A 22,953-nucleotide genomic window follows, 5' to 3' on the forward strand; every position below is an offset into this window, starting at 1 on the left:
CATGTGCTGTTTTTTAGAGTTTATATCAGATTAGGAGAGTACAAATCAAGGCTTTTTTTATTTGCTTTGTTGGTTTGTTTGTTGGTTTATAGACTGTTGTAATTACAAGCAGTGGATTGCATATATGAAAACAGCCTTGAAAAAAGGAAAAAAATAAAGTATATATATATATATATATATAAATGATTAAACTACAAATTATGATTTAGGGATTGTAAATATAGCAGACGCATGTTGTTTTAATGTAAATCCTTGAAAATACCATTGAATAAAACCATAAATGTGCTGTTTTTTAGAGTTTATATAAGATAGGAGAGTAAAAGTCAAGGCTTTTTTTTTGTTTGCTTTGTTGTTTTGTTTGTTGGTTTATAGACTGTTGTAGTTTACAAACAGTGGATTGCATATATGAAAACAGCTTTGAAAAAAGGGGGAAAATAAAGTATATATATATATTAAAAAAAATAAAAAAATCAAGGCTCCACAGTGGGAGTGATAATAAAACAGCCTGGATTCCCCTGGTGGTGGGATGGGACCACATGGACATCATTTCCCAGCTATCAACACTACTATTCCGCTTGAGGAGAAGAAGAAGAAGAAGTGGCAGAGAGCCAGGCAGCTCAGCAGAGCCTCAGTGTTTCTGCCTGCCTCAGTGAGCACAGCCTCGGAGCACCGAAAGGCGAGGAGAGGTGATAGAGCTGTCACAAAGAAACAAACTGGATTATTATTACTACAGTCTGCTGACGGCTGGATCTCACCCTCCTCCTCCTCAGCCCGGGTGGTGAAGAAGAGGAGAGACACACAGTCATGTTGTCCACAGAAAGCTGAGCGTTTCACCACGACCCCGAGGTAAAGTAGAAAGTTTATACCATCCTCTCTCTCCACTATCTCTATCATCTCGTAGCGGAGGAGGAAGAAAAACATCTAGTTCTCTCCTTAAATGGTTAACAAAATGCTCCCAGCTCTCATGACCAGCGCTTGTGATAGTCCTCGTTTGTTGCACACAGCAGTGAAACAAGAAAACAACCAAGGAAACGAGTCAAGATAATTTCGGTTTACTGTGAAACTGTGTGATTGCGGATGTCGAATCAAATGACAGAGTTTCATGTGTTTTATTGGTCGGATAAAGAGGTCTGTAAAGGAAGATGTTGCACTTCTGCTGACCATTTATGTGATTTATGTCATCGTTTTGTTTATTTCTGAATTTTGTTAATACAACTCTGACAATCCATGGCACACACATTTGGACTGATAGATATCCCACCCATGAGGGCACTAAAAAAAACAACAACCAAAAAACAAAAACAGGTGTACAAAAATAAATATAAATAAATAAAATAAAATAAAATAAATAAACAGACGGCTGTCAATCAAAGCCACCACTATTAGTTTGTTATTTTATGATTTATCAACCTCAGTCTGTTCAAAAACAGACAGATAACTTGAGGGAAGTGGACCTGATGACCTGTTGCAGGTGCATACACCTTCCTGTTGACTGCAGCTCCTAATCATTAACTGTCCAGCCCTGAAACACAGCACAACACAAACAGGTTAACAGTAGACCTACTGTGTCATCAGAGAATTTCCCTCCAGCTCCTATATGCAAATCCTTGCAGCCAGAGAGGTATCAGTGTAGTCTCGACCTCACAGGAAATCCTCTCTTTTTTATTAAAATTGCACTGCCACCTAACTGGGAACTCTGTAGCTACATGGATTTGTGTGATTTTGTTATCTGCATATGCAAAGTCACAGATGCATGCTCAGTAATTATGGGAATCCACCAATGGTGATACACAGCTGAAGTTGAAATAAATGTACATTTTCTCTTAAACATTACAGATACTATCATGACAGAATTCAAAATAAGCATGCTCCTGCTGCCTTTTAGACTTTTGTGATAATAATGTGTCCAATATTGGGAATATATTGCTTATTTTTACTATTTTCTTCTGCTGTAGGTGTTCCTTGTGTGTGAAACATGTCTGATAAGATGTCCAGCTTCCTACACATCGGGGACATCTGCTCCCTGTATGCAGAGGGATCCACCAACGGCTTCATCAGCACCCTGGGGTACGTCCAGCTCGCTGGCTGAACATTTTGTGTGTGGGCCCTGATTCACACTTTTTCTCTGTTCTACTGCCAGCTGAGCCGTATTTGAAAAAAAAGGAAGTCACACTAGTCGTGGCGGCTGTTGACCATTTTTAGAAAGTTACATTTAGTGAGAACTAACAAAAAGAACATTTCCTTTGGATTCTGTGTTTGTGCGTGCCTGATGAACGTTTGTTTGTATGTGTCGTGGGCATCACGTCCCACTGTCGGCGTCACAATGGGAGTAAGTAGTTAAGGAGAGATAAATGAATGTAAGTTTACAGTTTATCCCACAGATGAAAGCTGTGGAAACAGTGGGAGGCCTTTTTAAAGAGGTACTTTGGTCATGGTTGACCCCGCCACTGATAGCGCTGGGAGAAAAGGAAGTATAGGGGCGGCAGATGCACAGTTAATGATAAAGTGTGTGTTTGAGAGAGTGTAGCAGGAGTGGGTGTGGAGGGCAGAGTTGAAGGAGGAAAAAATGCTGAGGTGGTGCTGTGTACAATACTCAACCCTAATGGTAAACCTCTGTTTACAAGCCACTTATTCACCCACACAGTTGCAGCAATGTTGTGTTGTTTTTGTGCATTAGTTTTTATCTCATATTTGGAACACAATAAAAGCAATTTTTTAGACGCATACTGATCATGAACTCTATTTGTAGGGATTGCAGAATGGCCTATAGAGCATTGATATATTGGTCTTAAGATACCACATAATGATTCACACTTGTTGCATTTAACCTTTCCTCTTCTGATGTGAATGTAAACGGGGCCAAACGAGGAAGCTTGCATTCATGTTTTGCTTGTAGAAACCACAATATATTTATAGGAAGCGTGCTGTATATTGTGTCTAGCATCTGTAATGCTATCCGGACTATCAGCTCAGTGTCTCTCTCTCCCGCCTCATGAAAGATGGAATGACCTACAGCAAAGACGGAGTCACTATAGAGATATTGTTGCCTTTCTCGAGTTCCTGCGCTTCCCACGTACACACACACAAACACACACAGACACGCAGACATACATGCAAGTGCACATATTTGTAAAACTGTCATGACAGATTTGGCCAGGAGCCATCTTCTCCACGCACAACCACCAACTCGGCAGCATTCTCCAGATCATCTGCCCTTAGAGGAAGTGATCATATTGAGAAGAAAGAAAGCTCTTTGAGCATTACAACTTCCCCAGCTGAGCAGCGTTCCCAGCTCCTGGTTGGTAACCAGAGACACGGCTCTGTGTACAAATTAAAGGTTAAACATTTTAAAAATGCTGTTTTGTACAGTGAGCCTTCATCAGCCCGTTCTTATTCCCAGGGCATCAAATACTGACACTTTGTCACGGCCGTCAGCGTTTGATACCACCGCACAAGGCACCCTTTAGCGCCGGTATGCGACACACTGGGCTTTCCATTAAAGTGGCAGTAGGCAGTATGTTTTTGGCATCATTGGGAAAAATTAAATAATAATTTTTCAGCATATTGTAATTCAAGTGCTCTGAGAGAAAACTAGACTTCTGCACCTCCTCATGGCTCTGTTTTCAGGCTTTAGAAAATCTAGCCCGTGACGGGAGACTTTGACCAATCACAGGTCATTTCATTGAGAGAGCGTTCCTATTGGATGTGACCGTAACTTGGTGTTCCTTCACCAGATTTTACAATGGCGTCGGGGTCACTAACTTTCTCTTTTTACAGCTAAACAGTACACTACAAGATCATTCTGAAAACATTTGAGGCGAGAAATACGCTTTAACGTAACTTAATATTGATTCATATTTGATCAGCGCTGCCTAGTTTAACCGTTTGGTCGGAGTTCGCGAGTGATTAACAGACGGCTCTCATAGACGGCAGCTGGACAGCAGACCTCAGATCAGCTCTTACTAATTGTTTTCCTCCGGTGTGTGAAATCTTGCAGATGCCGTTAGGAGCACCGGAGGACACAGAGACACATGATACCTGTTTCATGTACTACTGTCACGATATAACGTTTATAAAAATAACTTTTTTAAATCATATTTGCTCCAATCTCGCCTTCTTCAGCTTTAACTACAGTGTAAACCCATCTGCGGCAACAAGAAACGCTCAGAGAAAGGGCTGTGGTGATGTAATTTAAAGAGCAAAAGAGACACACAAGGCGGGAGGGAGCTGAAGTGGATGGGTCCAACAACTGAAAAGTGACGCAGAGGGGGCTGACAAAGCGTCAGTATGTGATGAGGTTGGATGAGAACATGTTGGTTTAATAGGTGTAACTGGATTAGTTTTAGATGTGTGCATCATCCACACATGCAGATGACTGTACACACATACTGTATGATTTCCTGACTCCCGGATATTTTCTCACTTTTTTATCTAAGTCTGCAGCCTGGTTCCTTGAGGTGTACAGACTGGAGCAGTAGACAGGTCTGTTTGGACAACTGTAGACATTCCCCGGGAAAAGGCCTGAAATGGATGTGGGATTTGGCCCGTGTCCAGACAAGTGTTATTCTAAGCCAGTAAAAGTTAAATTTGTCACCAGAAATTCCAGCCTGCCCACAGGTCATCTAATCCAGAATGATTTCATTATTGTGTGGAGCCGCAGACAAGCATATTCATGCTGCAGCTATGCAAGAGCTCTCAATGAAAAATAGGAAACACCAGCCGATTTTTGTACATGCAGAAGCTTTTGTTGGAATCCTTTGTTTTGGCCACTATGTTTTACACACACCCAAACCAGTTTACACACAAACCCACAGGGATTATAGAGTGGCAGTGGCATACAGTCGCTCAGATACCCCAGTGAAATAACAATCTCAATACGTCTCCATAAATGTTTGTCAATGATGCTTAATTATAGAGCTGAAAATGTCGGCTGATTGATTAATTTGATCGTCAAAACATTAATCAGTACTTTATTAATAATTGATACTTCCAGCTTTTCAAATGTTGTGATCACCTCTTTCTTTAATTACTTTTTTTTGTTTTATATCGTTGTAAATTAAACCACGTTTGTGTTAGAACATTTTTGACATTCACTACATTGAATTAGTAATCAAAAAATAATTCAGAGATAATAATAATATATTAGATTTATATAGCGCTTTTTAGTGATCTCAAAGACGCTTTAACATAGTCGGGGGGAAAACGGTGTGAGACAGACAGGAGACGAACGACAAAAAGCGAGATGAGTAATTCAGGGCTACAATTACATGTTTTAATATTCTGTTGACTCATCGTTTGGTCTATCACTCATCACGGTTTCCCAGAGTCCACGTCAATGTGACATCTTTAAATTTCCGTTTACTATCATAGAAGACAAAGGAAACCACCAAATCTTTAGCATATTTTGCTTAAGAAAATGACGTTAGAGATTAGTAGATTAAAAGATTATTTGATTATCACCATTTTTTACAGTTGATGTTCTTATGTTGACTAATTGTTTCTGCTCAAGAATAAATAATAAAAACTTGCAGCCCTACTTTATTATGAAAACCTGTCAGCTGACTGTGTCATCATCAGTGACATTATACTGTATACATAATATACTTAAACTACTTAAATATTCACAATATGTTAAACAAAATGCGGCGACATCAGAAACACAGATTGCTATCAGTGATTAACAATGTTGTTGTGTGTTTATATCCGTAGCTTGGTGGATGACCGCTGTGTCGTCCAGCCGGACGCGGGGGACCTCAGCAACCCTCCGAAGAAGTTCCGAGGTAAAAGACACACACACAGTCGACTCCCCCTCGTCCTCCTGAGGTCTGACATCATCACACTAACTGCTGTCTGTTTACACTGAGGGCTCTGTGAGAGAGACGCTGCTGAATGTGTTATGCTGTGTTTCTTTGGTGACAGCCACAATATCTCTGCTCTATGGACTTCAAACGGGGCTGCCTTTGACGATGTTAATGGTGTGTGTGCATGTTGCGCGTGCATTCTTATGTATCCATGCATGTCTTTTATAGCTGTGTGTGTGTGTGCGCTCGCTCGCACACATGCCTCGCCTGTGGAGGTAGAGGCAGATGGAGAATATCAGCTCTGATGTTGATCTTTTTTTGGGGAAAACAGTATGCTTGAAAAGCTCTTTTCAAACAAAAGCCTTGAGATGCCTCTTTGGGTGAACCCGCTATTATTAGCTCCTATACAGGAAGTGTAACTCATGACCTTCGGTTCTCAGGCTGGAGGTTTATATCTCTGGGGAGAGGCCTGGCCTGACATTGTACAGAGAATATGAGTGTACTGAAGGCTTGTGTAGTATTTCTTACGGGTTCTTGTACAAAATATAGAAACAGAACTTTTTCTTGGTCACTTCTGAATGAATATTGTATTAAAAAACGCAACATTAGTGGACTTTCGATGGGTAAATTATGTCTGAGAGATTAGGAAAGTATGTATGACCAAAATCATGTTTTTATTGGCTGTAGATCTGTCACATCCGTTGGCCTTTTATGATGTCAACTTGACTTTGCAGTGCTATATCAGTTTGACTTTGAAGCTTGTTGGAGAGTGAGTGAGTGATTCCACACACACATGCTCATTTTCACTTTCATTTAGGATGCTATCTGCTGTCTCCAGAGTATAAAGAAGATTGCACCGTATTTAGAAAGCTTTGATCCGAGCAGCTCTTTGGCTTCGCTCAGCTCTTCAGTGGCTCTCTGGTGCCCCAGGACAGGTTATCACCCCCTGGAGACAATCGCTGTCACCACGATAAACACAGGCTGCAGACTGATATGTCCAACCTCCTGCAGCAACATGATGGACGAGTCTTTTGCTCTCTGTCTTTGTTGCGGTGTGTATTTCAACAACTGTCAAGTGTGTTCCATAGATCTGGACCAAGAGGTGGGAATAAGTGGCAAAAACATGCCAGCAGTGTCTATACTCATCTAACATCTCTCGTTACATCCAAAACATGATCTTCACCAGTCATCCGAGCAGAAACATCTACAGTTTTAGTCCATTGTGTTTGTCTGTCTTTGCCGTAAACAGGCTCTAAAACCATAAGATGAAGATTAACTCATATAGTCATTTAGCTGGTCTTTGACAGCATGTGTGTATTTACTGTATGGGACTAGAAAGAGTTTAAATCATGCACTATCCAAACTGTTCTTTCTTCTTTTTGTATGACTATTTTCAGCAGCAAACGTGATTGTAGCGAGGGAGCTGCCTATTGGCTCACTTATACAGGAAGGCTTTCACTAATCACTTCACCTCATTTGATCTTCCATCCTCTCACAGGCCGATTTCTCTCGACTCACTTATAAAACTCATGACAAGGTACAGTGCACTCAAATCTGACCCACTGCGGGACCCTAAATGTCTTTGCCGAATTAGAAATTATTGCAGGATATTGTAGATATATAGAAGAAGTTTTGACCCGGTTTTTTAAAACCAACATTTTTTTCAATATCTGCAACAAAAACACTCAAAAATGTTATTGAGAGATTTTTTGTAATTGTATATGTGTCTCTACAACACGTTGGTAAGTCCTTCACTATGTCAGCTGGTGTTGACCAGAAGAGGCCTTCATGTCACTGTGAGAGGCCTCTGATGTCTACCAGAAGGCAGAAATATGTGAAGATTGGTTCTATAGGATCATAATGAAAAGGACAACTAGAAGTCCCTTTATGTTACACATACATTTCAGTCAGTCAGTCAGTTTACTTATCATGGGGACTACTACTAGCATGTTAAAATTGTTGTGTAATGTCTGTGGCTCTGAATGAGCTTCATCAAGTGTGACAAAATAATCATCAGGGTCATCTCAGCCTGAGACACAAAGTGGAGGTGTGGAGTTTGACAGACGCGTCCTTTAACAGCCAGGGAGGAACCAATGAAAATATGCTTTTAGTTGCATTGTGGGAAATTTTAGGAAATTGAAGTTTGACCTTTTTGACCTTACTTTTCTTTTTTTAAATAATCTGTCTCTCTGGTGCCGCAACCTCGTGAAAGTGATATACTAAATAAATTGCTGGATAAATTGCTTAAAGTGACACCGATACAATAGAGTACTTCATACAGCGGTTGTGGCTCATAGGTAGAGGGGGCCGTTCACCAATCGGAAGGTCGGCGGTTTGATTCCCGGCTCCTCCAGTCCACATGTCGAAGTGTCCTTGAGCTAAATACCGATGCCAGCGGTGTGTGAATGAGTATTTAGATTAGATCCTGGTTGGCACCTTGCATGGCAGCCTCCGCCATCAGTGTCTGAATGAATGAATGTCTGTGTGAATGGGTTAATGCTGACAAGTAGTGTAAAACACTTTGAGTGGTCGGAAGACTAGAAAGGCGCTGTATAAATGCAAGTCTATTTAGCATTCATGTGATACCTTTTTTTCTACTTCATTTGATTCCCATCATGTGTAAAACAACACATGCATGTAGGATAGCCATACTTTCACACCATTTTGGTGGCATCTCGACAACTGCCAACTCTGTCAAATACGCGCTTGACTTCACCAAACCACAGACTGTGTGGGCTGTAGCTGCTGTGGTAGTGGGCCAATCACACATTCAAATTAAATCAAAGAAGCATACAAATAGTATTTTTTCTTTCTGGATCTGGGTACAAAAAGGATCGAATGAAGGTATCGTTTGACTGGAGAAGTTTCAATACTACTTGGTACTGGGTTATTTTGGTCGATACCTTAAAGGTTCTCTATACTTTATTTAGAGCATTGATATAGCAGAAAACAACCATTTTCTATGTACAGAAATAGAGGAGTAATGTCTACCTGAGCAGAGAATGAAGTCACTTTCTCCCTGTGTGTGTTGTAATCCCGAGTTTCTCCTTGCTTTGTTGTCATAGCCGGGGCCGGCAGTGCATGCTTTTAGTACATGTGAGGGTGTCCCACTGGCTAGCTCACGGCCTCAACTCTGCACTGAGCGCATATGGTGGTCGTAGCACCCACCCTCCGTTTTTTTCCCCCCAGGTAAACACTGTTAGCTCTGTCAACACTGTTGCTGTTGTTTGCACTGTCAGCGCTGTTAGCACCATTAGCTGATAGTGGCCCGCTCAGCTGTCGCCATGTTGAGAGCTGTGTGGAGGCAATAGATATACTCTGAATTTTGTATTGAGCACCTTTAAAGGTATCAAGTACCGATGCCTAGCACTAGCCATCATTCATGTCATTAGTACCACCTGTGGTTTTCCTACTATGAGAGGTCAAATGTGTTTCACAATTGCATAATCCCATACTAATTGCATTCACTATTCCAGTCTTTATAGTATACTGTTGCAGTTGGTATCCCATAAATCAACATACTTTTATTATTTTATACTAACAGGAAATCATACAATAGGATTTTATTTCACAGAGGATATTGTGAAATGTCACAGTGGAAAAAACGCAGGTGTAAATTCTAAAATGTATAATGAAATTTTATTCAGCTGCTTCAGTTTCAGGGTCCTGGTATTGTGTATGCTGACTCACTGTCACACTGTCGTGGCTTACTGAGACACTTGAGTAGAACAAAGCCATCATTAATGTTATTAGCAACCTGTGTTTTATGCTGTGACAAGTCAGCGCTGTGAAAATGGCCTATATGTTCACCACTGGACGTTAATCAAACTTTATATTTAGGGCTGCAACAAGCGATTATTTAGTTGTTTGATCTATAAAATGTCAGACAATGTCAGTGTTTCCCAAAGCCCAAGATGACGTCCTCAAATTGTCTTGTTTTGTCCACAACTCAAAGATATTCAGTTTACTGTCATAGAGGAGTAAAGAAACCAGAACATGTTCACATTTAGGAAGCTGGAATTAGAGAATTTACTTTTTTCAAATCGATCAATTATCAAAATAGTTGGTGATTCATATTTGGCAACTAATCGATTAATAAATAAATCGTTGCAGCTGTACTTTAGAACACTGCCACCAGTTAAGCTTCACAAAGAAAGCGCTAAATGTCTCTCTCAGACTATCTGTGAACACTGTGCCTCTGTTTCCTTTGTGCTTTGCATTGTGGGACAGCTGTGTACTTCAACAGCACACTCAAAAATCAAGCATTTCTAGTATGAATACTGTCTTTTTTTAAGTACACTTAACTTTGTCATTTTCCAGTGTGAACACTTACAGACTAAAACCTGCTTAGAATCAGTATGTAGTATGGAATAGCCTGTAAAAAAGGTCTCTCCTGTTGTCGTTGATGCCTTCTCCTGGTATTGAGCTATGATTTGTCACCGTTAGTCTTACAGTCATCACAAAGATTGATAACTAATTCAAATTATAAATCAGTAAGATGTTTGAAAATATAATACTGCTGAACTGAATGGTTGATAAATTATTTTTCAAATGTTTACATATTGTATACATTGGGTGCTCACAGTATGATGTGAGCAAATTTTACTTTTGAAGTCTCAGTTTTTCATGTGATCTGTACAATTAAAATAGTGTGCTGCCTTTGAGAACCTCATTTATGTGACTTTTGGGCAAGTATTTTGCCTTACGGACTTGGAACTTGACATAGCTGACCCTTGAGAAGTGTGAAAGATTACTACAATCAAACAAGAAACAGGTTTTTCCTTGTTTAAACATCCACAAACACAGTCTAGCTAAGTGTGCTTACATATCTGTATTTTTTTTCTCTCTCCAAGCCTCTTTGGGAACTTCTAATTTGAGTCCTCTGGGTCTCCTCTGGCAGAGCAAACACTCTTCTGGTCCTCCTCGTTTGGGAGGCCCCCTCAGCTGTTTGAGAGGGACACATGTGTGCAGAGATAATCCTCCTTAGTGGATGCTATAAGGGCACCAGGCCAGACTAGCCATGATGTCCACATGCAGGGCCTTATACTGTCATTGCTGAGGTATGCGTAACATTTCCTCCTAATGTAAACACAAGCGCCCGCCACACAATCGCACTCTCACTCATATTGTCTGTATGCATACGCTGAGACACCAGGAGCCTTGCTTTGTATTTCACCTGGACAGAATTTGAAATGCCATCACAACCACACACACACACTCGTCTACTGCAGAGTTCAGCAGAGTACACTGAGCAGCAGTCAGCACTTCTAAGGCAGAGAACGCACTTTGTATTAGTTGTTTAAATGAATCCTCTTTTGGATTATTCGTGATGTTCGACACTCGGTTGTTTGAATGTCGGACCAGTTGTCTAATTTGAAGTTGCTATGACGGCAGCTCTTTCTGTTGTGTGTTGAAGTGGCAGTGTAAATTGGATGCTGCATTGTTTAAATGTCATCGGCTTTTCATTTTCCTTCACTGAATCATCATTCACCATCCTCTGCTTCTGTTGGTGGTCAGCAGGCTGTTCAGATATTGATAAAATTACTTTGAGTGGTTTATTGTTGCAAAATGTTTAAAGCAGTCAGTTCCTTTTTCTCCAAAAATCTGAAAATGACATATCTACTGTAAGCTTTATGCATGTATAATGTTGGTGATTGGCTCATTTTGTTTATCTACGGTGGTTGAACATTAAGGCTGTATGCATATACAAACTCTTTGAGGGAAAAGGGACAAATATTGATTAGAGCTGCAACGATTAATCGATTAGTTATCAACTATTAAATTAATCGCCAACCATTTTTATAAGCGTTAATCGTTTTGAGTCTTTTTTTTTTAAGAAAAGAAAGTCAAAATTCTCTGATTTCAGCTTTTTAAGTGAATATTTTCTGGTTTCTTTACTCCTCTATGACCGTAAACTGAATATCTTTGAGTTGTGGACAAAACAAGACATTTGAGGATGTCATATTGGGCTTTGGGAAACACTGATAGACATTTTTCACCATTTTCTGACATTTATAGACCAAACAGCTAATCAATCAATCAAGAAAATATTCAACGGATAAATCAACAATGTAAATAATTGTTAGTTGCAGCCCTCCAACAGTCCGCTAAACACAATGTCAAGGACACAGGCATCAAAGCATCCCCTGCTTGTACAGAAATGCAGCAGAACAAAAAGAGCTGATTCTTCTGCTTGTTTATTATCCTCACATTTTCATTGCTAGCATGTGAACACCATTATAGTGGATAGTATCTCCTTTGTTTTGGCTTTACACGTCTACAACTCTTTGGTTGTTTGTTTTTGTACTTTATTATCTCATCTCCTTCCTCAATTTCCTCAAATGTATTTTGCACGTACACACAAGCATTTAAACCTCAGAAGCCCCAACAAACTATGGAGCATTATCTCCTTGCCTTCACCTATCTGTTGTCGGCTCAAACTGCTGTTGCTGACAGAGACACACTGCAGACTAGTTGGGTGGTTTGTCTGAGATAAACACCAGGAACGGTTCTGTCTTTAGTCCCTTCCTCTCCTAATAACCACATATATTGCTTTCCTGTCTATTGAGAGAGAAGAGGTCTTGCAGGAAACGGAGAAGCTGTTGTCGGTAGACCCATTTATTGTCTTGGATGCACTACAAGTGATTAGTTGCTTCCTCTACAATATCTCCAACAGGATAAGAACCTTGGAGCGAACAGCTGTTTATACAAGCCAGATCATTGAGGATATTGTTGATTTAACACAGAATAGAAGAAGTATTATGCAACGTGTTTCTCTAGGCCACTGGTCAGACTGATATTGTCTAATTATTGGAGGGAAGAGTAGATTGGATCTCTTACAGGGGTACAAACAGGCCTCCCTGCTTGTGTTTGAACACTGAGGACTTCTTTGTAATGTGGACATGGCAGTGTAGATGAGATGACGTGGGAATTTGAATTCCAGGGTCTTTACTTGTTCTACACTTGAAAACATGACCTCAATATTGTGTGTCATTGTGAATTATGTAACCCTTTGTCACACAATAGATCTAATTGAAAGCCGTCCTGTGTGTTGTTGCTCTTTTTACAGTATCAGATTATTGCGGCGCTTCTGACGCTCTGATCAAACTGCCTCCGAGGTAAATCATCTCTGTTGACTTAACTTCCTCTCAGTACGTTTTATTGTTGCCATGGTTAGAAGGATCTTCCTCTTGATCCTCTTAAATCTGGTGAAGTTTGTCAGTGACAGCAGGATTTTTTTTATTAGCTTTTTGATGAACTGTGCATGTCTGAACAAGAGCCGGTGTTGGTGATCTCTCTGGTGAGTCATCTGCGGCCCTTGTGCAAGACCACTCAGAGCACTGATATACCAGCACATCACTAGACAAGGTCTAAAAATGAATTTAAAGCTACATCCACACGTGTTTTAACATATATAAGACTACTTTGCTTGTTATTAATTTGTGTCTTACTGTATATGTTTTTTCACAAACAGTTAAACATTCAATTAAATCTTAATTTACTCATCTCTCATTCAAAAATCCAGATCTGTGAACATGCAATTATTGTTCATTTCAAAAGTTTAACTACTGGACACCAGATGTTTCTAGAGCTGAAACGATTAATCAATTAGTTGTCAACTATTAAATTAATCACCAACTATTTTGATAACCGGTTTGAGTCATTTTTTAAGAAAAAAGTTCAAATTCTCTGATTCCAGCTTCTTAAATGTGAATATTTTCTGGTTTCTTTACTCCTCTATGACAGTAAACTGAATATCTTTTGAGGTGTGGACAAAACAAGACATTTGAGGACGTCATCTTGGGCTTTCGGAAACACTGATCAACATTTTTCACCATTTTCTGATATTTTATAGACCAAACAACTAATCGATTAATCAAGAATATAATCAACAATGAAAATAATTGTTAGTTGCAGCCCTACATGTCTCCTACTTCACTGAAAAGTCCATTCTCAGTGTATGTGCACTAAAGGCTTCAAGTTGTCAGTGTAAGTCACATATTGGACCATCATTGGCTTCTAAACTAGTTGTGATGTCACAAATCATACCTGTGTGTTCATGTCTTGAACTCTGATTTAAAGGTATAATATGTAACAGTTGTCAGCGGTCACACGGCGTTCAAAGTTGGCCCCCTCTTCCACGGCTCAACGAGCGAGAGAGAGAGAGAGAGCAGCGATTATCGAGCGAGCTATAAAGTGAATGAAGACAGGGAGCGGCGTTGGTGACCACAAAGCAGTGAATCAGAGAAATAAAATGTTTTTGCTGAAGCCCAGAAACGTCCCGAACACAGCAAAATATGAAGAAAAGAGAACATAACAGGCAGAGCGCTGCAGGGTCTCTGTAGAAAGAAGACACCACCACACACTTCTAGTGGATCATATGTTATGATTGAGAGGGAATATTTTTGTATCAGTCTATAAATAGATTTTAAGGAAATTCCTGCATATTATACCTTTAAGGTGAGCAAAGAGAAACTTTCCTCCTTCTGCACATGAATGTGAAAATAACCTTTTATTGTAAGACTCTTCACGTACATCACTCTGCACAGTGAAGGTAAATAATGATTACATTTCAGTTGCAATGTAATAAATGCTATATATGGGCCTAATAACTGTTTTGTTGTTTCTCATCTCATCTCTCACACATTATGATGATCTTCAGGACTATAAACAAATAAGCTATTACATGTTTCCAGACCAGTTTGTCATATTAAAAGGTGGACAGTCATAGAAAAAAGAAACCATAACCATCCGTGCTGATAACATGCAAGTGTGAACATCTCGGTGAGCAACACGCTCACCGAGATGTTCACATTTGCCATGCATGTAATCAGCATTAAGCTTGTTCTCTGTTAATGCTTAAAGGCGGTGCCAGAATCTAACACCATCTACCACAATTCGGAGTCAGCTATTCTCTACTCAGCACTGTGTGAGGGAGCAGTGTTGTTGTGGGTTTGATTAAGAAGGGTAATTATTGTTAAGGCACAACATCTTTTTAACATGTGTCCTCATGCTATCATTATGAAACTCTTTCGGCGCGACTCTGCATTCATTCATTCCACATACTGACCACTAATGGATCAAAGTCCTGCCTAGTCATGCATAACTTTCTGTGCATCACTTTGATGATATGTGGGCCTATAGCACAGGGTCCTACAGACTTGAGACTTCGATTTAAGTCAGACTTAAGTCACAAAAAATGAGGACGTGAGACTTGACTGCAGACTCCTTGAAAAGCTGACCTGACTTGAGACTTAAAGGTCTAAAGTAGGGCTGCAACTCACGATTATTTTGAAAAATGTCGATCAGTGTTTCCCAAAGCCCAAGATGACGTCCCCAAATGTCTTGTTCTGTCAGCAACACAAAGATATTCAGTTTACTGTCATAGAGGAGTAAAGAAACCAGAAAATATTCACATTTAAGAAACTGGAATCCGAGAAGTTTGACTTTTTTTCCTTAATAAATTGCTCAAACTGATTAATCAATTATCATCTTTATTTACTTTATTTTTATTTCAGACACATAAGTCCATATCAAAATAGTTGGCGATTGATTTAATAGTTGACAACTAATCGATTAATCATTGCAGCTCTAGTCCAAAGTTAAACAAGTCACACTTTAGACAAGGTGTGTGAAGGTAACAAGGTGTGTTACCTTCAAATCCGCCTCCCAGCACCTGTAAAGCACATTAATTATTATTAATGAACTATTAATTAGTGTGCTTTTCCAGTGCTGGAAGAAGGATTTTGTTACCTTCAGACAGAGCCAGGCTAGTTGTTTCCAATCTTTGTGCTAAGTTAAGCTAACTGTCTGCTGGCTGTAGCTTTATATTTAACAGACAGACAAAACAATCTCTCATATCCTTTCAGAGCACCGTGGCAACTTGCGGAGCCTTCACGCACCACGTGTAAGCCGTGATGACACACTCATCTTGCGCCGGCTTCTTAACCTAACTCTTCGCAAAGGAATCAAATAAGTGCATTTCCAAAAACTGAAAACTTTTGCTTTAAATGGATACTCCTGCAGTTTGGTATTGCACTTCTTAAGTTGGGCGTCTTATGTGACACATGTGGAAAAACAGAATGGTCAAAATCAAAGTAGCAGTAGACGAGATATCCTAAATTTTCATCCTTATTATGGGTCAAGTTCCAAAAGCATTTGATGCTACGCTACCCATGAAGCACCTCAATGATGATGTCATCATCAGGATTATTTTCTCCCTCCCTCCAGAGCCACAGAAGACATTACACAACCGTTTCCACAGTGCCTCTTTATCTTTAGGCCTATGCATTGAAAGGACTCAGGTCAGCTCTGTAAAGAATACTATAAACACAGCTTTAAATTAACATGTCATCTCAATAGGTAGGCATTCAGAGGCCTGAAAGACTTTTCATTAGCTTGCAATTTGCTGAAAATGCTTGTGACTTTGCCTCAAGGACTTGTGACTTGATTTGCTTTGACTCCAAAAACATGCTAACAGCGCTGGTAATGTGTACAGTTTTCATCATGCATACCTCAGGACCACAGTACATGATTGAAGGTTAGCATTTGTAAGAGCACGCTGGGCAGCTCCTATTAAAGATCGTCTTTGTTTATGAGCTCAAATAGTTAATTGAGTGCTAAATAAAGTGATGTTTACGGGGTGGGGGCTCCAGTAGTAAACGTTGTTTTTTAAGTTGGAGGAATGTTAATGAATCATTGGAGTTTTCTGCCCTCTGGTTTCGGCCCACCACTTCTCCTGCCCAGTGATCCCAGAAGGAATTCTCAACCCAGATTTCAGCATTACTTAACTGACATGTTTTCTCTCCCAGCTGACTGTGATTAAAGCAAAATGTTCAGCGCGGGCCGATCATCTGTCTCACACTGCGCTCATATTGCAGCTGCGATTGTGTGTTTAGGGTGTGATAAAAACGGCTGTGCCAAATTAAAGGGAAGCTCGCTCGCTTTTTAGATGCGTGCCCTGTGTGTGATCACTTTTAATTGGCGTTTCCATTTGCTAGTTTGATCCAGTTCCAGTGAGATTATTACTTGAGTTTCATCTACTTGTGTGGACATATGTGGGATGCACATAAACTTGCTTTAATTCAGCAAATAGGTCCACTTGTTCTCTTCCTTCACCTCTTAATGCCCCCTCTCTCTGACTCACATTCTTTCACTCTCTTCCTGTCTTCCTCTTTTCCCTTTCACTTCCTTTTCCCTGTTGTTCTAACCGTATTTTAGCTCAAACTAAACCCTATCTGATGAGGGGGCTGAGAGGAAGATTTGCAAGATAGAGACCATTAACTGGGAGGGAGAGAGTGGTGTGAGTGAAATGGTTAGAGGAATTCAGAAAGGAGAAGGAGGGATGACAGAATATCGAAGGGGGAAGATAGGGAGTCCCCACCCTCTTTTCTCTCCCTCTGTCATCCCACTCCCCTTCTCTTGGCTGGCCTTATTTGGTCATGTTACTGCGGCTATAACAGGAGGACAGAGAGAACTAGAGAGAGAGAGAGAATGGGGTGGAAGGATGGACAGATTGTTCTTTTTTCTCCTCTTTTCGCCGTCTCAGAATAGAGAGCTTTGGTCTGATGAGAGGTGAAATCAGAGGAAAGCCAGGACTCAGAGGGAGGAGTCGCTGATGGGCCGAAGTTTAACTCTGAAGGGAGAATTGTCATTGTAGTTACTGTGCTCTGATTAAACTCTCAGCCGGTGTAAAAGTCTCTGTGTGCTTCAGTCGTGCAGTCGTTGTGCAGCCTGATGCAGAAGAGGAACTCTGTTACACTCAGACTGTTTCCACATGCAAATCTTGGGTCCGTTTTTCCTGCTGGCTTGTTTCTACGGTATATGTGCAAATGAGCAGCACAATCAGAGTCCTGCTGACGACAGCATCGTCTCACGGTTGCTGCGGTTACGCACTTTGACTGACCACGACTTATTGCTGTGTCACATCAAAACACACACACACACACACACACACATAGAGGTCATTGTGTGCTTTCACTCAGTCCAACCACAGGATGTAACTTCATATTACTATACTTGTAAATGTGGCCACACACACACACATACATATGCTTTCCTGTCCCTCATCACTCCTCCCCGAGGCAGACGAAGCCCTTTTGATCTCCATTCAGGAGAATAGTTAATATCTGTTTAAAGTGCAAGCACACACACATTTTCACATGTGGAAATAGTGTGTGTTTATGTTGTTTGGTTATTAGGGTCTTTGAAATACATCACTTGACATGTCAGAGACGGGTCATTCATTAAGTTAAGCCTGTCGTCTGTTTTTCATCTGTGTTTACTGAACATCTTGTTTCGTCTTGTTTTAGCAACTAAGCTGTTGCTGTGACCCGTCTCCCACACTGTAGCACTGACATTTCCAGGCTTCATTCACAACAGCGCATCAACATATTTTCTCCTTATTTGTGTTTTTTGTTTTCACTTCTTTTGATTTAAATCCAGTACCATTTTTAGCCATTTTTAGTTCAAAGTCTGTGTTTCTCTCTCTCCTTCTCTGTGTTTGCACCACTTTATATGCATATCTGCCCGTCTTCCTCCATCTCTTTCTCTGTGCTTATATCCATCTCTATATGCATCTTTGTCTCTCTGTCCAGACTGTCTGTTCAGACTGTGTCCCATGAACCGCTACTCGGCCCAGAAGCAGTTCTGGAAAGCGGCGAAGCCTGGAGGGAACACGGACACGGTGCTCCTCAACAAGCTCCATGTAAGTGATGCGATGACATGATCGCCTTCCTGCAGTCACTACAGACCAGTAACACCACACACAGACCTGTCCTCGGGGCGCACAGGGTAAAGAGACGGGGACAGAAGTCTTGGTTTTTATCTTCAAGTTTAGATGGTGCAAAGCTGCACAGTGAATGTATAGAAATGTTCACTCTGCACTACAGTTTAAAGCTCTACCTCCGCAAAATATACTGTACATAATAACTTTGAAACCTGCTCTTAAAGTCCTTTTATAGACATTTCACTCCTACTGTCCTACCTTTCTGCCCTCTACACTCTCCTTTCTCTCTTTCTGCTGCGATACAATACCATTTAAAGCAATCTGCTATCTGACCACACAGTCATAAAATACAAGACTGCAATCTCTCCTGCGTTTCCATGGAGATTTGAGCCAGAATTTTCGGTTAAAGCCCCTCTGTTGAAGCGTGCGTTTTTGGCTAACAACTTTGTTAGTACTGTAATTTGACAGCTAACCAATCAGATTACTTCTTACCACTTTACTGTGTAGAACTGGTATCAGTGAACAATGCTGCCGATAGTTGGTGTGAGATTTACTGTCTTGATTTGTATCTCATTCTTGCCTTCCAGCATGCAGCTGACTTGGAGAAAAAGCAAAATGACTCTGAAAACAAAAAGCTGCTTGGAACAGTAATTCAGTACGGGAATGTCATTCAGGTTTGTTCCTCTGAAATAATCATCATCATCATCATGGTATTTAGTCAGATAAACTTTGTTTCGACTTCCACAACGTGTTTGATTTGAATGTTGTGATTTAATCTCACCTCTTATCTTAAATTTGAAATACGCCTCAGCTTGCTTAAATGCATGTTGAGCAATATGAACCTTTAAATAAAAGAAAACAAGAACCATACATTGCGTGGTCTAGTATTATAAAATGAAAAATAATGGAGGCCTGCAACCTCCTGCAGTCATAGGTAAACCACAAATGAATATAATACAAATATACCGTAACACATCCTGACCAGAGGATGCTGGGAGCAGGCTCATAAATGAACTGAACACATGCATAATATAAGCCACAAAATATGTAGAAGACATTCACAGTTCATTAACCTTTTGAGGAAAAATGCCACTTCTGTTCTGATTGGTCAAAAGTCTTGAAATTTAGTACAGACATACTTTTACAATACACAATGACTCTCCTCTGTGCCGGGAGAGGAGACTTGTCTTCTGGCAACAATGCACAAGGCTCATTCTGCTTCAATTTGCACAACGCATATTTTACTTTCAATTTGCACAGAAGAGATATATCTTTAATTCTATTTTATTGTATTTTTTTTATTTCTTTATCTAGTTTAAAGTAGTAGTTGGTATGTACATTTATTTAGAGATTTGTAACAACTTAGACATTTTTAGATCACATGAAAAATCACATTTTTATTAGTAGTCAAAGTCCGAATTTTTCTAAAAACGGTAACATCGTGTCTATTAAATGTTTTCCATGTGAAATATTTTTTTTCAGACTGCATATGTGTGCATATCTTTGATATTCAACTTGTTATGAGTTCATAGATACCAACATGGGGCTACTGTTATTGCAAAAATAGTCATTCCATCATGTGCCAAAACACTAGATAAAGTGTGATAAGAAAAACTAATTTTTCAGCCAACTAGTTTGATTGATTTAGAAAATTTTAGCAAGCCAAGAGAACAAAAACAAAAGACATTTTTGCAAAGACATTTTTTAAGAAATATAGTTCTGGAAGCAATCCGTGTTTAGATTTCTTACCTGTTGTACGACATTAGCTTATTAAAAAACACAAATAGCAGTTCATTTCTAGGAGTGTCTTAAATACAAGCTGCTTTCTTCTAGTCAGTATATCAGTACACTATTAGAAGCACTTCTTACCTCAGATTTCAGCATGTGCATTTACTTGTATTATCTTACACTTCATCTTGTTTTTCTGCTCAGCTCCTCCACCTGAAGAGCAACAAATACCTGACGGTGAACAAGCGCCTGCCTGCGCTGTTAGAGAAGAATGCCATGAGGGTGATGTTGGACATCGCTGGAAACGAGGGCTCCTGGTTCTACATCCAGCCCTTCTACAAACTACGCTCCATCGGGGACAGTGTGAGTCATCATGTGTACACGTCTTTGGGAGTGGTGCATTGTGGGAACGCCATGCTGTTTGTCAGTGAACGTCATGCAAAGCAAAGGACTGAATCATGCCTGGGATGATGCGTATTTTACATTTTAGAATATGTGTACTTTTTAAAATACAGTTGCAGCATGACACTTCTCTAACTTTAAATGTGAGTTGCTCATTTGCATATTCAGCAGTAAATCAGTATTATAAGGTTAAGACTGCAGAATAAAGGTCCAGACCTCAAAGACACAAGTCTCCTTTATTTAAGCCTCAATGTGAGGCATCTCTCCAATCACATATATCCCTGGATGGACCTGTGCCAGCACCCAATTGGTGTTTACCTGATCACAAAGCTCTTGTTGGCACCAGCTCGTCTTCCCTGCAGCAGGAAGTAGTGGGACGGTGCCCAAGGACAAAATTAACCACAACAGAGAGCGAGCTTCTCTGGTTAACTCCTCTCAAATTAGGTATGGCACGAGGCCTAAGCAGCAGGCTGTGGACAAAAACTAAAATTGGAGTCACTTCCTCCCTGCTGAGAATAGACAGAAGACAGTGATGTGCAAATGGATACTGATGCTCTCTGACCCGTAAGAGATTCAAGGTTGAGTACATTGCTGCAATAGAGCGCTGCAGGAATGAGTCCTAAAACCCGGAAATTTGCATTTTAGCACCTCGGTTCCCTCGCCTGGAAGTCAATGGATTTTTAGTTAGATTCCTGAAATAAGGTCTGGGGTTTACACAAGCTTAAGAGAGAGAACGTTTTGTTCTACGATATAAAATAAGACCGTAAATATCCCACTTTGAAGCTTTTATGTGTCTTAAAAATAAAAAAGGCGGTTGCTAACAAGCGGCTAAATGAGTCTACTAAACGTCATCACGCCGACTCGACCGCCTTTACAGCCTCGTTGTGTATACTTGCGCTCATGCGACCGTGGTGTGGTTTGTTTATTGCCTAACGTTAGATTTTTACTTCTGGGGATTGCATTCACACTTAAAAAAATCATAGAAGTGGTCTTCATTTGTGAAGATTATCTTGCTGAACAAAATGTGTTAGTATCATAAACGTTTGTTTGATACAGAGTTTATTTTCTGCAATAATTCAAAACCCAATGGAAAAATCACACTGGCTTTTTGTGGAGGGAACCAGGGCGATAATAACTTCCTGTTTGGCCTATAAAAATACGTCATCCCTGCAGCTCTCTACTGAGTTGCACTGTACTCAGGGTAGATGTACTGTATACATTGTGCTCTCATAGCGTAGACAATGCTAAATACAGTAAAATATGATTTAACTAAAACCTTCCATAAATGAAGTAAAACTACGGTTCAAGTCCTTGTCATTTGTCCAGATCCATTGAGTTCACTTTGTGCATTATGTCACAGTGTTCTGATCAAACATCATGGTCCTGATAGCTTTCCACTTTCTTAAATAACTCAAAGCTAACTCTGCTTGTGCTAGGGTTACAATGCATAACCATTGTTCCTCTGTGTTTTAACATTTTCATATTCTATCCTGTCTGTTTTTGCGTGTGATTGCAGGTGGTGATCGGGGACAAAGTGGTCCTTAACCCAGTGAATGCTGGTCAGCCGCTCCACGCCAGCACACACCAGCTCGTGGATAATCCAGGATGCAACGAGGTTTGCCTGAACTCATCTTCACTCCTCAGATGTTTCTGTGGGAGTGTTTGAATCTAATTATATCTTTTTTTTCTCATAACCGCTGCTGGGGTTATTAGCTGCCTGATGTGAAACACTACAACATTGTTTTCCTGCCCTCCGCTTTTAGCACAGTTAAGAAGTGGGCTACAGATGACACTGCATTTGGAAAGTTGTCCTGTTCCTCTTTCATAAACACTGGACTGCTCTCAGCTACTTAACAACAGGTTTTATCAAAGTGCTTTCCAGAAACACAGAGACAGTGTGGTCTGTTATGGAGTTTTTTCTGTTTACAAGGAGTGAGACAAACTCATTTATTCCTTATTTATGACTCTGCAAGCAGTTTAAAGATATGTGAAATAGTGGGAATGGAAGCACAAATCATTGATGTTTATGACATCAAGTAGCAACTCTTAACAAAGGAAGGAAGTTACACATTTTTCAAAGTTGGATTTGACACTTATTATTCTTCTATAATCTATACAAGAACATGCAATAGACAAACATTTAAGTTATTAAACTGCTGTTTCTGCTGCCGTGGCTGTGGCACATGTAAACAGGAAGTGGACTTAATGTTGAATATAATCCTTGTTTTGTTTATTAAGACAACACATTGATCTGTTGTTGTCCCACCCTATTTTTAAAAAAAGATCACCCATGAT

The 22,953-nt window shown here is 40.1% G+C and overlaps 1 protein-coding gene across 6 annotated transcripts in view; it reads left to right on the forward strand.

Annotated features, from left to right (window-relative positions):
- The first annotated feature begins 555 nt into the window (after positions 1 to 555).
- Positions 556 to 22,953, forward strand: part of LOC141766300 (inositol 1,4,5-trisphosphate-gated calcium channel ITPR1) — an 85,728-nt gene continuing 63,330 nt past the window's right edge. For 4 of the 6 annotated variants that reach the window (XM_074633033.1, XM_074633043.1, XM_074633023.1 and 1 more), the window contains exons 1-7: positions 557 to 846; positions 1,956 to 2,067; positions 5,710 to 5,780; positions 18,398 to 18,507; positions 19,116 to 19,202; positions 20,461 to 20,619; positions 22,175 to 22,273. In XM_074633033.1, the coding sequence (XP_074489134.1) occupies positions 1,976 to 2,067; positions 5,710 to 5,780; positions 18,398 to 18,507; positions 19,116 to 19,202; positions 20,461 to 20,619; positions 22,175 to 22,273 (618 nt within the window). In that variant the 5' untranslated portion in view covers positions 557 to 846; positions 1,956 to 1,975. Of the gene's footprint in view, positions 847 to 1,955; positions 2,068 to 5,709; positions 5,781 to 18,397; positions 18,508 to 19,115; positions 19,203 to 20,460; positions 20,620 to 22,174; positions 22,274 to 22,953 lie in introns of all 6 variants that reach the window. The other 2 variants (XM_074633009.1, XM_074633018.1) reach the window with 1 other exon arrangement.

This window comes from Sebastes fasciatus, chromosome 1 (genome assembly GCF_043250625.1).
Source record: "Sebastes fasciatus isolate fSebFas1 chromosome 1, fSebFas1.pri, whole genome shotgun sequence".
NCBI lineage: Eukaryota > Metazoa > Chordata > Actinopteri > Perciformes > Sebastidae > Sebastes > Sebastes fasciatus.